Source organism: Mirounga leonina, unplaced genomic scaffold, assembly GCF_011800145.1.
Source record: "Mirounga leonina isolate KUSES-001 unplaced genomic scaffold, KU_Mleo_1.0 Mir_176, whole genome shotgun sequence".
Lineage (NCBI taxonomy): Eukaryota > Metazoa > Chordata > Mammalia > Carnivora > Phocidae > Mirounga > Mirounga leonina.
In genome coordinates, this window is record NW_023270454.1 from 8,797,653 (window position 1) to 8,813,160 (window position 15,508).

General features: G+C 40.7%; 1 protein-coding gene across 6 annotated transcripts in view; it reads left to right on the forward strand.

The window, feature by feature from the left end:
- Positions 1-15,508, forward strand: part of EXTL3 (exostosin like glycosyltransferase 3) — a 155,622-nt gene that overhangs the window by 125,623 nt on the left and 14,491 nt on the right. For all 6 annotated transcript variants that reach the window (XM_035022637.1, XM_035022635.1, XM_035022636.1 and 3 more), the window contains one exon: positions 13,044-13,188. In XM_035022637.1, coding sequence (XP_034878528.1) covers positions 13,044-13,188 — 145 coding nt within the window. The remainder of the gene's footprint in view (positions 1-13,043; positions 13,189-15,508) is intronic.

A 15,508-nucleotide genomic window follows, 5' to 3' on the forward strand; every position in this document is an offset into this window, starting at 1 on the left:
ATGGGCAGTTTATCTATCCACAGTGAGGTAAGTACAAAAATTGAGGGTAGGCCTTAGAGACTTTTGAAGCAATTTGACATTTACTGTGACATCCAAGTTTGTGATCGTTTTCTCACAATTCAGTTTTGGTAACATTTATTAAATACAATTCACATGTCATACAATTCAGTCATTTGAGTGTATCATTCAGTGGTTTTAAGTGTATTTACAGAGTTATGCAACCATCACCATATCTTTTTAGAAATCTTCGTTACCGTCAAAAGAAATCCTGTGTACCCATAACTGGTCACTTCCCATTCCCTCCAACTGCTCTAAGCCCTAGGCAACCATTAATCTACCTGTGCCTCTATAAATTTGCTTTTTGTGGACATTGTCTATAAATGGTACCATATAATATGTGCTGTTTTGTAACGGTCCTCTCACTTAACCTAGTGTTTAAAATGTTCATCCATCTCATAGCATGCGTCGATACTTAATTCTGTATAGATATACACATGTTGTTCGTCCTTTTATCTGTTGATGGACATTTGGGTCATTTCCACTTCTTGGTTATTGAATAAGGCTGCTATGAAAATTCATGTACAAGCGTTTGTATGCATTTGTATTTCCTTTCTCTTGGATATATATGTTGGAGTGGAATCACTGAATCATACAGTAACTCTAACATTTTGAGGAACTGCTATATTGTTTTCTACAGAGGTTGCACCATTTTATATTGCCATCAGCAGTATATAAGGGTTCTAATTTCTCCATGTCCTTGACAGTACTTGCTATTTTTGTTTTTTATTTATAGCCATCCTACTGTGTGTGAAATGCTATTTCAATGTTTTGGTTTTTTTTTTAAGATTTTATTTATTTATTTGACAGAGAGAGACATAGTGAGAGGGAACACAAGCAGGGGGAGTGGGAGAGGGAGAAGCAAAGCAGGCTTCCCGCGGAGCAGGGAGCCCAATGCGGAGCTTGATCCCAGGACCCTGGGATGATGACCTCAGCCGAAGGCAGATGCTTAATGACTGAGCCACCCAGGCGCCCCTCAGTACGGTTTTGATTTGCATTTCCCTAATGACTAATGAAGTTGAGTATCTTTTCATGTGCCTAGGAACCATTTGTGTATCTTCTTTGAAGAAATGTCTTTTCAGATCCTTTGCCCATTGTTATTTAGATTGTCTTTTTATTACTGAGTTGTAAAACTTTCTTAACAATCATTGGGAATTTGTGGTTTAGCCTCTGGTATGGAACTGGAGAATTATTTCTGGCTGTACTACCTAACCTTTCATCACCCTGACTCTTCTCGTTTGTTTGGGCATCCTTTGATCTAAAAGCTTTTTCTTATCTCTCCAGTTTGCTTATTTCACCCTAATGGGAGTGGAACAGACCTAGGTTCAAAAGGAAAAGGCAGGTATAACAAGAACTACCTCCTCAGGCAAAAGATAATATGGGTTTGGCTAACTTCAACTTATGTAACAAAGAAAGAGGCAGATAAGTTCTTAATGGGCAGGTAAAACAAAGGGGACCCAAGAGAATTGAAATGTACGCCCATACAAAAGCAGTACATAAATGTTCATAGCAGCATTATTTATAATAGTCAACAAGTACAAGCAACACAGAAGGATAAATATCATATGATTCATATGATTCTACTTACGGCAGATTCACAGCGACAGATAGTCGAATGGTGGTTGCCAGGGACTGGAGGAAGGCAGGAATGGGGACTTAAGTGTTGTTGTTGTTGTTATTTTTTTTTAAAGATTTTATTTATTGGAGAGAGAGAGAGAGAGAGAGAGCGTGCGTGCGCGCGCAAAGGAAGGGGAGGGGCAGAGAGAGAGAGGGAGAGGCAGATTCCCTGCTGAGCAGGAAGCCCGATGTGATTGGGGGCTCGATCCCACTGGGATCGTGACCTGAGCTGAACTCAGAGACTTAACCGACTGAGCCACCCAGGCACCCCAGGAGTTTAGTGTTTAATAGGCACAGAGTTTCAGGTTGGGAAGATGAAAAACTTCTGGAGTTGGATGGAGGTGATGGTTGTATGGTGTGAATATATTTAATGCCATTGAGCTGTGCACGTAAACATGATTAAAATGGTAAATTTATGTTACATGTATTTTGCCACACAAAAATCAGTTGTTAAAAAATAACAAAAGAAGTGTGAATAACCCAAACATCCATCAACTAATGAATGGATTTTTAAAAAAGGTGATATATCCATACAATGGAATACTATTTTTTATTTATTTATTTATTTGAGACAGAGAGAATGAGAGAGAGAGAGCACATGAGAGGGGGGAGGGTCAGAGGCAGAAGCAGGCTCCCTGCCGAGCAGGGAGCCCGATGCGGGACTCGATCTAGGGACTCCAGGATCATGACCTGAGCCGAAGGCAGTCGCTTAACCAACTGAGCCACCCAGTCGCCCCCAATGGAATACTATTTAGCAATAAAAAGGAGTGAAGTACTGATATGAGTTACTGTATGAGTGAATCTTGAAAACATTAGTTTAATATGGACTTTAATGTACTAAATGTACATTAAATGTAATACTTTACATTAAATGTAAATGTACTTTAATATACTCTAATATCTTAAATATTTACTGATCTTTATTCAAAACTGTTTTGCCTAAGTTTCGAAGATCATAAAATCAGCTTTCACTTAAAAATTAACAGTAATGGGGCTCATGGGTGGCTAAGTTAGTTAAGCGTCCAACTCTTGATTTCAGCTTAGGTCATGATCCCAGGGTGATGGGATAGAGCCCTGCATCAGGCTCTGTGCTCAGCTGGGAGTCTGCTTGTCCCTCTCCCTCTGCTCCTCCCCCTCTCCTTCCCCCCTCCACTTGCACGAACTCTCCCTCTCTCTCTCTCTCTCTCAAATAAATAAATCTTTTAAAAAAAAATTAACTCGGGCTCCCTGCTCAGTGGGGAGTCTGCTTCTCCCTCTGCCCCTCACTCCCTGCTCAGTGGGGAATCTGCTTCTCCTTTTGCCCCTCACCCAACTCGTGCTCATTCTCTCTCTCTCTCTCAACTAAATAAATAAAATCTTAAAAAAAAATGAACAGTAACATCTTTTGCTTCATTCAGGTAACTCATTAAAAATTGTTTTGATCTTGCATACTTAAAAATATGTCTTTATTTAAAATATGTAGTATTTGAACTGTTAACAGTTTTTTGTTTTTATTGAACTGACTGTACTAATATGGAAATGATGTGTGGTAAATGATGTGCCGAAGTTCATACCACAAAAAGGTTGAATTGATGCACTTATTTCCAAGATGATAGTATTTTTATTTTGAAGTTTGAGCTATAAAATTACCTTTGAAACTTTTTTCCTGTTATAGTGTGTTGGGGGGCCCCTGGTTGGTGCAGTTGGCTGAGCATCGGACTCTTGATTTCTCCTCAGGTCATGATCTCAGGGTTGTTGGGATTGAGCCCTAGGTTAGTTCTGAGCCAGGAGTCTGCTGGAGTTTCTCTCTCCCTGTCCCTCAGCCCCTCCCTGTGCTGTCTCTCTAAAGTGAATAAATAAATCTTTAAAAAAAAAATACAGTGTGTTGGTAATTAAAATATTAACACATTTAAAGAACAATTCATTAAAGGTAAAGTATACCAAAGCCTGACCTATAATACGGCACATATGTTAAAAACATTTAGTGCAGTGCAAGTTTGAGTATAATATTAAGGAACTGATTATGGGCAACATTTTTATATAAATTGGTAGCATTATTTATATTTGATATTTTATTTATTTATTTTAAAGATTTATTTATTTTAGAGCCCAGGCACAGGAGCAGGGGAGGGACAGAGGGAGAGGAAGAGAAGCAGACTCCTGCTGAGGGTGGAGCTGGATTCACCTAGATCTCACAACCCTGAGATCATGACCTGAGCCAAAATCAAGAGTCAGACCCTTAACCAACTGAGCCACTAAGGTGTCCCTATATTCAGTCTTTTAAAATGCCTAACTTTCAAATATCCACTGAGACCATACTATCTAAAACTACTGATGTGCTGTCCCAGGAATTTAGTTAAGCCTTTATCTGAGTTTATCTTATACCATTGCTTCCATATGGACTTTTTCCCTTATTATTTAATAAATAATTAACACCCAGTTGACTGTATCATGATTTGATAGCCCTTAACAAATTAGATATGTTATCTTTTGATATCATGTTTGTAGCCAGTGAGATTCTGCCTTATTAAGAATTTATTACATTATATTTATTTAAATCAACCAAATCAGATGATTGAAATATTCAGTTTCCTATTCTGCTTTATGGGTAGTACTAGTAGGAGCAATAGGCATTTGAAAAGATCAGTATTTTTAGGAATATTGATAATAACATTTGGATGTCCCAGTGGTATTTATTAGCAGTTCTTACATTCAAATATATCATGAAAACATCTTACAGCTTTTTAGGTTAGTAATTTGGAGCCATTTTTAGGAAATAAATTAGGACTGAGGTGTAGGACTTGGGTAGGAGATGGCAGAAGGCTCATCTAGAAGACTGTTATATTGTGATAGAAGTTGCGGTTTCTCATCTATCGGACTAGATTAATTGCTTTCAAACTTAATAGGAGAGGAACTCTTTTGGAATGAGATCTTTTGTATTTTAGGAGTTGAAGTTCCATGTAAATGATGAGAGAGTTTCTCAAGCAGTTTAAATCTTGTTTGGGGGTTAGGCGGAGTGGGGATGTAGTGGTTCATTGTTTACAGGACTCCTGAAGCCCTTCTACACAGCTATAGGATTCTGTAGCGCATAAGTGCTTTCAGCTTTCTGATTTTAGCCTGTGAAATTGGGGAACTGATTTTATTTGTTCTACATTATCTATAAGTTTGGAGATGATATAAAAGTTTATCCTAGAAATATACTGAATTTTCAGTTTATTATTATTTTTTTATTATGTTATGTTAATCACCATACATTACATCATTAGTTTTTGATGTAGTGTTCCATGATTCATTGTGTATAACATCCAGTGCTCCATGCAGAACGTGCCCTCTTTAATACCCATCACCAGGCTAACCCATCCCCCCACCCTCCTCCCCTCTAGAACCCTCAGTTTGTTTCTCAGACTCCATAGTCTCTCGTGGTTTATCTCCCTCTCCGATTTCCCCCCCTTCATTTTTCCCTTCCTGCTATCTTTTCTATTTTTTTTAACATATAATGTATTATTTGTTTCAGAGTACAGGTCTGTGATTCAACAGTCTTACACAATTCACAGCACTCACCACTGCACATACCCTCCCCAATGTCTATCACCCAGCCACCCCATCCCTCCCACCCCCACCACTCCAGCAACCCTCAGTTTGTTTCCTGAGATTAAGAATTCGTCATATCAGTGAGGTCATATGATACATGTCTTTCTCTGATTGACTTATTTCGCTCAACATAATACCCTCTAGTTCCATCCACGTCATTGCAAATGGCAAGATTTCATTCCTTTTCATGGCTGCATAATATTCCATTGTATGTATATACCACATCTTCTTTATCCATTCATCTGTTGATGGACATCTAGGCTCTTTCCATAGTTTGGCTATTGTGGACATTGCTGCTATAAACATCGGGGTGCATGTACCCCTTTGGATCCCTACATTTGTATCTTTGGGGTAAATACCCAGTAGTGCAATTGCTGGGTCATAGGGTAGCTCTATTTTCAACTTTTTGAGGAACCTCCATACTGTTTTCCAGAGTGGCTGCACCAGTTTGCATTCCCACCAACAGTGTAGGAGGGTTCCCCTTTCTCCGCATCCCACCAACATCTGTCGTTTCCTGACTTGTTAATTTTAGCCATTCTGACTGGTGTGAGGTGGTATCTCACTGAGGTTTTGATTTGGATTTCCCTAATGCCAAGCGGTGTTGAGCACTTTTTCATGTGTCTGTTGGCCATTTGGATGTCTTCTTTGGAAAAATGTCTGTTCATGTCTTCTGCCCATTTCTTGACTAGATCATTTGTTCTTTGGGTGTTGAGTTTAATAAATTCTTTTTTTTTTTTTTTAAAGATTTTATTTATTTATTCGAGAGAGAGAATGAGAGACAGCACGAGAGGGAAGAGGATCAGAGGGAGAAGCAGACCCCCCGCTGAGCAGGGAGCCCGATGCGGGACTCGATCCCGGGACTCCAGGATCATGACCTGAGCCGAAGGCAGTCGCTTAACCAACTGAGCCACCCAGGCGCCCGAGTTTAATAAGTTCTTAATAGATTTTGGATACTAGCCTTTTACCTGATATGTCATTTGCAAATATCTTCTCCCATTCTGTCGGTTGTCTTTTGGTTTTGTTGACTGTTTCCTTTGCTTTGCAAAAGCTTTTTATCTTGATGAAGTCCCAATAGTTCATTTTTGCCCTTGCTTCCCTTGCCTTTGGCGATGTTTCTAGGAAGAAGTTGCTTCGGCTGAGGTCAAAGAGGTTGCTGCCTGTGTTCTCCTTTAGGATTTGGATGGACTCCTGTCTCACATTGAGGTCTTTCAACCATTTGGAGTCTATTTTTGTGTGTGGTGTAAGGAAATGGTCCAGTTTCATTCTTCTGCATGTGGCTATCCAATTTTCCCAACACCATTTGTTGAAGAGACTGTCTTTGTTCCATTGGACATTCTTTCCTGCTTTGTCAAAGATGAGTTGACCATAGAGTTGAGGGTCCATTTCTGGGCTCTCTATTCTGTTCCATTGATCTATGTGTCTGTTTTTGTTCCAGTACCATACTGTCTTGACGATGACAGCTTTGTAATAAAGCTTGAAGTCCGGAATTGTGATGCCGCCGGCTTTGCTTTTCTTTTTCAACATTCCTCTGGCTATTTGGGGTCTTTTCTGGTTCCATACAAATTTTAGGATTATTTGTTCCATTTCTTTGAAAAAAGTGGATGGTATTTTGATGGGGATTGCATTGAATGTGTAGATTGCTCTAGGTAGTGTTGACATCTTCACAATATTTGTTCTTCCAATCCATGAGCATGGAACATTTTTCCATTTCTTTGTGTCTTCCTCAATATCTTTCATGAGTATTTTATAGTTTTCTGAGTACAGATTCTTTGCCTCTTTGGTTAGATTTATTCCTAGGTATCTTATGGTTTTGAGTGCAGTTGTAAATGGGATCAACTCCTTAATTTCTCTTTCTTCTGTCTTGTTGTTGGTGTATGGGAATGCCACTGATTTCTGTGCATTGATTTTATATCCTGCCACTTTACTGAATTCCTGTATGAGTTCTAGCAGTTTTGGGGTGGAGTCTTTGGGGTTTTCCACATAAAGTATCATATCATCTGCAAAGAGTGAGAGTTTGACTTTTTCTTTGCCGACTTGGATGCCTTTGATTTCTTTTTGTTGTCTGATTGCTGTGGCGAGGACTTCTAATGCTTTGTTGAATAGCAGTGGTGATAGTGGACATCCTTGCCGTGTTCCTGACCTTAGGGGGAAAGCTCTGTTTTTCCCCATTGAGAATGATATTCGCTGTGGGTTTTTCATGGATGGCTTTTATGATATTGAGGTATGTACCCTCTATCCCTATACTCTGAAGAGTTTTGATCAAGAAAGGCTGCTGTACTTTGTCAGAGGCTTTTTCTGCATGTATTGAGAGGATCATATGGTCCTTGTTCTTTCTTTTATTAATGTATCACATTGATTGATTTGCGGATGTTGAACCAACCTTGCAGCTCAGGCATAAATCCTACTTGGTCGTGGTGAATAATCCTTTTAATGTACTGTTGGATCCTATTGGCTAGTATCTTGGTGAGAATTTTTGCATCCATGTTCATCAGGGATATTGGTCTGTAATTCTCCTTTTTGATGGGGTCTTTGTCTGGTTTTGGGATCAAGGTAATAGTGGCCTCCTAAAACTAGTTTGGAAGTTTTCCTTCCCTTTCTGTTTTTTGGAACAGTTTCAGAAGAATACATATTAATTCTTCTTTAAATGTTTGATAGAATTCCCCTGGGAAGCCATCTGGCCCTGGGCTTTTGTTTGTTGGGAGATTTTTGATGACTGCTTCAATTTCCTTAGTTGTTATAGGTCTCTTCAGGTTTTCTGTTTCTTCCTGGTTCAGTTTTGGTAGTTGATACATCTCTAGGAATGCATCCATTTCTTCCAGGTTATCTAATTTGCTGGCATATAGTTGCTCATAATATGTTCTTATAATTGTATTTCTTTGATGTTGGTTGTGGTCTCTCCTCTTTCATTCATGATTTTATTTATTTGGGTCCTTTCTCTTTTCTTTTTAATAAGTCTGGCCAGGGGTTTATCAATCTTGTTAATTCTTTCAAAGAACCAGCTCCTAGTTTCGTTGATCTGTTCTACTGTTCTTTTAGTTTCTATTTCATTGATTTCTGTTCTGATCTTTATTATTTGTCTTCTCCTGCTGGGTTTAGGCTTTATTTGCTGTTCTTTCTTCAGCTCCTTTAGGGGTAGTGTTTGGTTGTATGTTTGAGACCTTTCTTGTTTCTTGAGAAAGGCTTGTATTGCTATATACTTTCCTCTTAGGACTGCCTTTGCTGCATCCCAAAGACTTTGAACAGTTGTGTTTTCATTTTCATTTGTTTCCATGATTTTTTAAAATTCTTCTTTAATTTCCTGGTTGACCCATTCATTCTTTAGTAGGATGCTCTTTAGCCTCCATGTATTTGAGTTCTTTCCGACTTTCCTCTTGTGATTGAATTCTAGTTTCAAAGCATTGTGGTCTGAAAATAGGCAGGGAATGATCCCAATCTTTTGGTACCGGTTGAGACCTGATTTGTGACCTAGGATGTGATCTATTCTGGAGAATGTTCCGTGGGCGCTAGAAGAATGTGTATCTTGTTGCTTTGGGATGGAATGTTCTGAATATATCTGTGAAGTCCATTTGGTCCAGTGTGTCATTTAAAGTCTTTATTTCCTTGTTGATCTTTTGCTTAGATGATCTGTCCATTTCAGTGAGGGGGTTGTTAAAGTCCCCCACTATTATTGTATTGTTGTCGATGTGTTTCTTTGCTTTTGTTATTAATTGCCTTATAAAATTGGCTGCTCCCACGTTAGGGGCATAGATATTTACAATTGTTAGATCTTGTTGGATAGACTCTTTAAGTAGGATATAGTGTCCTTCCTCGTCTCTTATTACAGTCTTTGGTTTAAAATCTAATTTGTCTGATATAAGGATTGCCACTCCAGCTTTCTTTTGGTGTCCATTAGCATGGTAAATCGTTTTCCACCCCCTCACTTTCAATCTGAGGGTGTCTTTGGGTCTAAGATGAGTCTCTTGCAGACAGCATATCGATGGGTCTTGTTTTTTTATCCAATCTGATACCCCGTGTCTTTTGATTGGGGCATTTAGCCCATTTACATTCAGGATAACTATTGAAAGATATGAATTTAGTGCCATTGTATTGCCTGTAAGGTGACTGTTACTGTATATTGTCTGTCTTTCTTTGTGGTCTGTGTTACTTTTAGGCTCTCTGCTTAGAGGACCCCTTTCAATATTTCTTGTAGGGCTGGTTTTGTGTTTGCAAATTCCTTTAGTTTTTGTTTGTCCTGGAAGCTTTTTATCTCTCCTTCTATTTTCAATGACAGCCTAGCTGGATATAGTATTCTTGGCTGCATATTTTTCTCATTTAGTGCTCTGAATATATCCTGCCAGTCCTTTCTGGCCTGCCAGGTCTCTGTGGATAGGTCTGTTGCCAATCTAATGTTTCTACCATTGTAGGTTACATATCTCTTGTCCCAAGCTGCTTTCAGGATTTTCTCTGTCTCTGAGACTCGTAAGTTTTACTATGAGATGTCGGGGTGTTGACCTATTTTTATTGATTTTGAGAGGGGTTCTCTGTGCTTCCTGGATTTTTTTTTTTTTTTTAAGATTTTATTTATTTATTTGACAGAGAGATAGAGCCAGAGAGCACAAGTGGAGAGAATGGCAGAGGGAGAGGGAGAAGCAGGCTCCCCACTTGAGCAGGGAGCCTGATGCGGGGTTCGATCCCAGGACCCTGGGATCATGACCTGAGCCGAAGGCAGACGCTTAACTATCTGAGCCACCCAGGCGCCCCTGTGCTTCCTGGATTTTGATGCCTGTTTCCTTCCCCAAATTAGGGAAGTTCTCTGCTATAATTTGCTCCAGTATACCTTCTGCCCCTCTCTCTCTTTCTTCTTCTGGGATCCCAATTATTCTAATATTGTTTTGTCTTGTGGTATCACTTATCTCTCGAAATCTGCCCTTATGATCCAGTAGTTGTTTATCTCTCTTTTTCTCAGCTTCTTTATTCTCCATCATTTGGTCCTATATCACTGATTCTCTCTTCTGCCTCATTTATCCTAGCAGTTAGAGCCTCCATTTAATAGCCTTTTTAATTTCGACTTGGTTAGATTTTAGTTCTTTTATGTCTCCAGAAAGGGTTTCTCTAATGGCACTTTTTTCAATCCCAACTAGTATCTTTAAAATCATCATTCTGAACTCTACTTCTGACATCTTACTAATATCCGTATTGATTAGGTCCCTGGCAGTTGGTACTGCCTCTTTTTCTTTTTTTTGAGGTGATTTTTTCTGTCTTGTCATTTTGTCCAGAGGAGAATAGATGAATGAGAGAACAAAATGCTAACAGGGTAACAACGACCCCAGAAAAATACACACTAAACAAATCCGAAGAGACCTGAAACCGGGGGAAAAGAAAGGGAAAGAAAGAAAAAAGAAAAAAAGAAAAAGATAAACAAGCAAACAACAAAAAAACAGAATATGATCAAATATGATCAGGCTGGTGCATAGATCAGTGCCACACACTAGATTTGGGGCATATTTTGGTGTGTTAGAAGAAAGTGCCTCCCAAAATTTTAAAGAAAAAAAACTTATATATGTAGAAAAATAAGGGTAAATACGATGAAGGGATGGAATATGATTGTAAAGATGAAAATTATAAAAGATTTTATAAAAGGAATTGATAAGTTGGTTGAAAAAAGAAAGGATTTAAAAAAAAAAGGCGGGGGGAGAGAATGTGATCAGGCAGGAGACTAGAACAAAGCCATATACTAGAGATTAGGGTATATTTTGGTCTGTTAGAAGAAACTGTATCCCCAAATTTTAAAGAGAACAACTTACCAAAAATAAGGGTAACTACTATGAAGGGTTAGAATATGACTCTAAAAATGAAAAATAAAAAAGATTTTTTAAAAAAGGGATCAGTAAGATGTTGGTTGAAAAAGGGAAAAAGAAAAATTCAAAAAAAAAAATTAACTTTGAAGGACTAAAGAATCATGGTAAAAAAGCCATGAATTCTCTGTGCAGTATTCCCCTAACGTTGGAGTTCTGCCGTTCTCATTGATCGGTAAACTTGGTCTTGGCTGGCTGTTCTTGCTGATCTTCTGGGGGAGGGGCCTGTTGCCATGGTTCCCAAATATCTTTGCCAGAGGCATAATTGCCAGTCCGGTCTAAGTAATCTGCTCAGGTTTGCTCTCCGTAGCTTTTGTTCCCTGCAAGCTTTCCGTACAGCTTTGGAGGACGAGATTGAAAATGGCAGCCTCCCAATCTCCGCCCCGGAGGAGCCGAGAACTCGGGGCCCCGCTCCTCAGTGCGCCCCCAGAGAAAAGCAGTCATCACTCCCCATCTCCCTGGTCTCTGGCCGCACTCTGTGCTCACCTGGCCTGTGACCGAGCGTTTCTATCTCTGGCACACGACCCCACGTGGAGTCTCCAAACCCAGCAGATGCCTGCGGTGCGCTCCCACACCACTCCTCCCAGGGGAGGAAGGGGAATCTCCCTGGATCTGCTGCTTGTTGGGTACCTGCTATAGGAGCAGTGGCCCGACTGTGCCGCGGGCCACGGTTTATGGCAACCCTGAGCTGCGAGCCTGCTCCTCGACTCGGTCTCCGCAGCCGGCTTCCCTGCTCCGATACCTGGGTGCTCTGCCACACTCAGGCACCCCCGGTCTTTCTGTGACCCCGAGGGTCCTGAGACCACACTGTCCCAGCGAGGGTTCCACCCCCTGCTTAGCCACTGGAATGACGTCCCTCAGCGGAGCCGACTTCTAAAAGTTCCGATTTTGTGCTCCGCTGCTCTAGCACTTGCCAGTAGCAGCTGACGGAGGCCCCCTCCCCCGCCGTCTATCCTCCCGAATATCGCCTTGGATTCACTTCTCAGCACGTCCTACCTTCCAGAAAGTGGTTGCTTTTCTGTTCAGAGAGTTGCTGCTATTCTTTTCTTCTATCTCCTGTTGAGTTCGTAGGTGTTCAGAATGGTTTGATTCCTATCCAGCTGAATTCCTGGGACCAGATGAAATTTAGGTCTCCTACTCCTCTGCCATCTTGCCTCAGTTTATTATTTTTTAAAGATTTTATTTATTTGAGAGAGAGAGTGCACGCGCTGGAGGCAGGGCAGGGGGAGAGGGACAAGCAGGCTCCCCTTTGAGCAGGGATCCCGATGCGGGACTCAATCCCAAGACCCTGAGATCATGACTGAGCCAAAGGCAGATGCTTAATCTACTGAGCCACCCAGGCACCCCTCAATTTATTATTTCTTGCATTTATGAATCTTTCATTTGTATGGTCCTAAGATCACTTCTTTTGATGGTGTACGTACCCCGTTTTGGAAACTCTTAACTTCAGTTATTTCCTTCCCATGTTATTCCAGCTTGTTCTTTCTGTAAAAGCTGGAGAAGTGCTGGCAGCCAGAAGTTAGAAGAGCAATAAGCAGGTGCTTATTAAAGAAGCTACATATAGCACTGTTTGCTTGTTCTTATCCTGTTTAGCCTGTGACTAATTTTGTTATTTTAAAAATTTTTAAGAGGGGGTGCCTAGATGGTTCAGTCATTAAGCGTCTGCTTTCGGCTCAGGTCACGAGCCCAGGGTCCTGGGATCAAGCCCTGCATTGGACTCCCTGCTCAGCGGGAAGCCTACTTCTCCCTCTCCCACTCACCCTGCTTGTGTTCCCTCTCTCGCTGTGTCTCTCCCTCTGTCAAAGAAATAAATAAAATCTTTAAAAAAAAATTTTTTTTTGAGAGGAAAAATGATTATTATTAGCTCAAGGGCCAGAGCATGCAAGACAGAGAAATAATTTTAAGTGTTTCTGATAATCTTAGAGCTTTGTACTCAGGTGTGTGCATATACTTGTGTTTTCTGAGGGTGTGGAGAGAAGCACGGGATCGCATTGTGGGTTTCCCTGGCCGTTACCATGCGTGGGACATCCCTCATCAGTCCTGGCTCTACAATTCCAACTACTCCTGTGAGCTGTCCATGGTGCTGACAGGTGCTGCCTTCTTTCACAAGGTAAGAAAAAGCTTGGTAAGATTGGTGTGAACTTGGTTAAGAGTTGAGCCTTTGTGTGGTAGTGAAATGCTGCCCTAAAGTTAGCCCTCCTAATGTTTCTTATATGTCCCTTGTATGCTAGACATGTAAGTTATTTCAGTTTTTAAAGACTGTATTCAAGAATAAACTCTGGGATAAAATGTCAGGGTGAGAAGGCTCCCTGCATAGTTGCATGTAGGCTATTAGGAAAATTAGTTTGTTCTTTCTGGGCATTGGCTCGCCTATAAAATTGAGAGCTTTGGACTAAAATACTGTTGTTTTACCATTGTTGTCCCAGACATGGCCTGCCCAGCAGAAAGAAGGTTGGTTCTCTTTTGACTCAGGTTAACCCACTACTATCTCAAGCTCCACCATGAGCCTCTGTTGTGGTAATGCAAGTTTTGTTTATTCCTTAGAGCTTTCACCATGGCACACATCCCAGGTCTTACTGGATATCTAAATTGCAAATCCCTCCAGTCATTACTTCTCTCCTGTATTGTTAATGCTAAGCTTTTTTTGCTCCTGACTCATCTTTCCTCTGTACGTTTTCTGTTCTATAAAGTAGCCACTGGCCACACATGGCTATTGAATACTTGAAATGCGACTGACTGGCCAATATTGAAATGAGCTGTAAGTGTAAAGTGCATACCAGATTTTGATATGTTAAAATGCAATTATTTTGGATACACTGGGTTAAATAAAATATATTCTAATCAATTTTACTCTTTCTCTTTTTAAAAATGTGGCCACTAGGGATATCTGGGTGGCTTAGTCAGTTAAGCTTCTGACTTCGGCTCAGGCCATGATCTCAGGGTTCTGGGATCGAGCCCTGTGTTGGGGCTCTGCACTCAGTGGGAGGTCTGCTTGTCCATCTCCCTCTGCCCTGCTCGTGCTCTCTGTCTCTCTCACAAATTAATTAAATCTTTTTTTAAAATGTGGCTACTAGAGAATTTAAAGTGACAGTTGTGACTCACATATCTTAGATAGTGTTGCTCTATACCTTCCCTCCCAAGTACTTCTTCTGGGCTCTGAAGAAGCCCTCTTCTGAGGTGGTCAAGTTGCCTGCACCCCAACCCCCCCGCCACTTCACAGAATGCCTCCTCTATCTCTTGACCTGATTAAAACCCGACTTTTTTCTGAGGACAGTGCTTCCCCTTTACCTTGTTCCTGTATTTCTTCCAGGGACAGTGATTGAGTCCACTCATTTCCCCAGATACGTACTTTGGAGCAGGGAAGGTTATAAAGAACCATTTTTATTGCTTACTGATGACACTTCCAGACAGTTCTCAGCTATCATATAAAATCTCATTTGAGGCTCACAGCATCTGTCTTGTTGCTTCCATCTAGCAACCTCCTAGCCATTTTTTCCTGGTCATCAAAGACCTTGGCACATGGCCCGTCCTCTTGATCTCCCCTCCATGCCCGCTCTCATTCTGGGCAACTTCATTGCTCTCATGGAAGACCCATCCACCATACTGTTTGCCCCATAAATGTTGAAGTATCTCAGCCTTCTAACTTCTGTATCTAGTGCTCTTCTTACTTTGGTCTTCCCTAGATGTTCTCTCATAGCTCAAGGTCTTGGGGCTGAGCACCTACAGGCTGGTAATTTCTGTGTCTATATTCCTGTCTTGGCTGTTCCCTGATGCCTGTACTTATATACCTAATTGTTTTCAGGACCACCCCCCCGCCCCGCTCCGCCGCCCGCCGTATGTCCCCCTGGTACCTCAAACTGACATCCCAACTTTCTCCAGGCTTTGTCCCTTACATATTTCAAATTTCAGATGGTGGCATCTTTCGACCCACTGCAAACAGAATTTTGAAAGTCATCTTACTAGGGATATTTTGAATCAGGCTAAGAAATCATTACATCTTCAGCTTTTTTTTTTTTTTTCTTTTTACAACTTAATGTGTGATGCTGATATGCTTGTCCCATTCTTGAAGCTCACCCTCATGCTTATTTTCCAAATGTGGGTGGGCTTTGGTTGGGATGGGGAAAGTATCTGGCTGAGAAACCATACCTAACTAGTAGTCCTTTATTTTCACACTGGTCATCCAAGAAAGAACCACCAATTTCAGCATTGTCTATTCATACCTTGAGAATTTACTTGTCTTCTGAAAAGTCTGCCTGTTCCCAAATTCTGAAGTTTAAAAGTTACAGTAGTGAGATCCCGTCATTTTCAAGTAATAAATAATTTACTTAGTAAACCTTGGAGTTTTTATTTTCTATTTGAAAATCTAGAACAAAGGTAGCAGCCCTCAAGCCTATGATTTACAGAAATGTTTATTTAGTCCCCCATTGCTC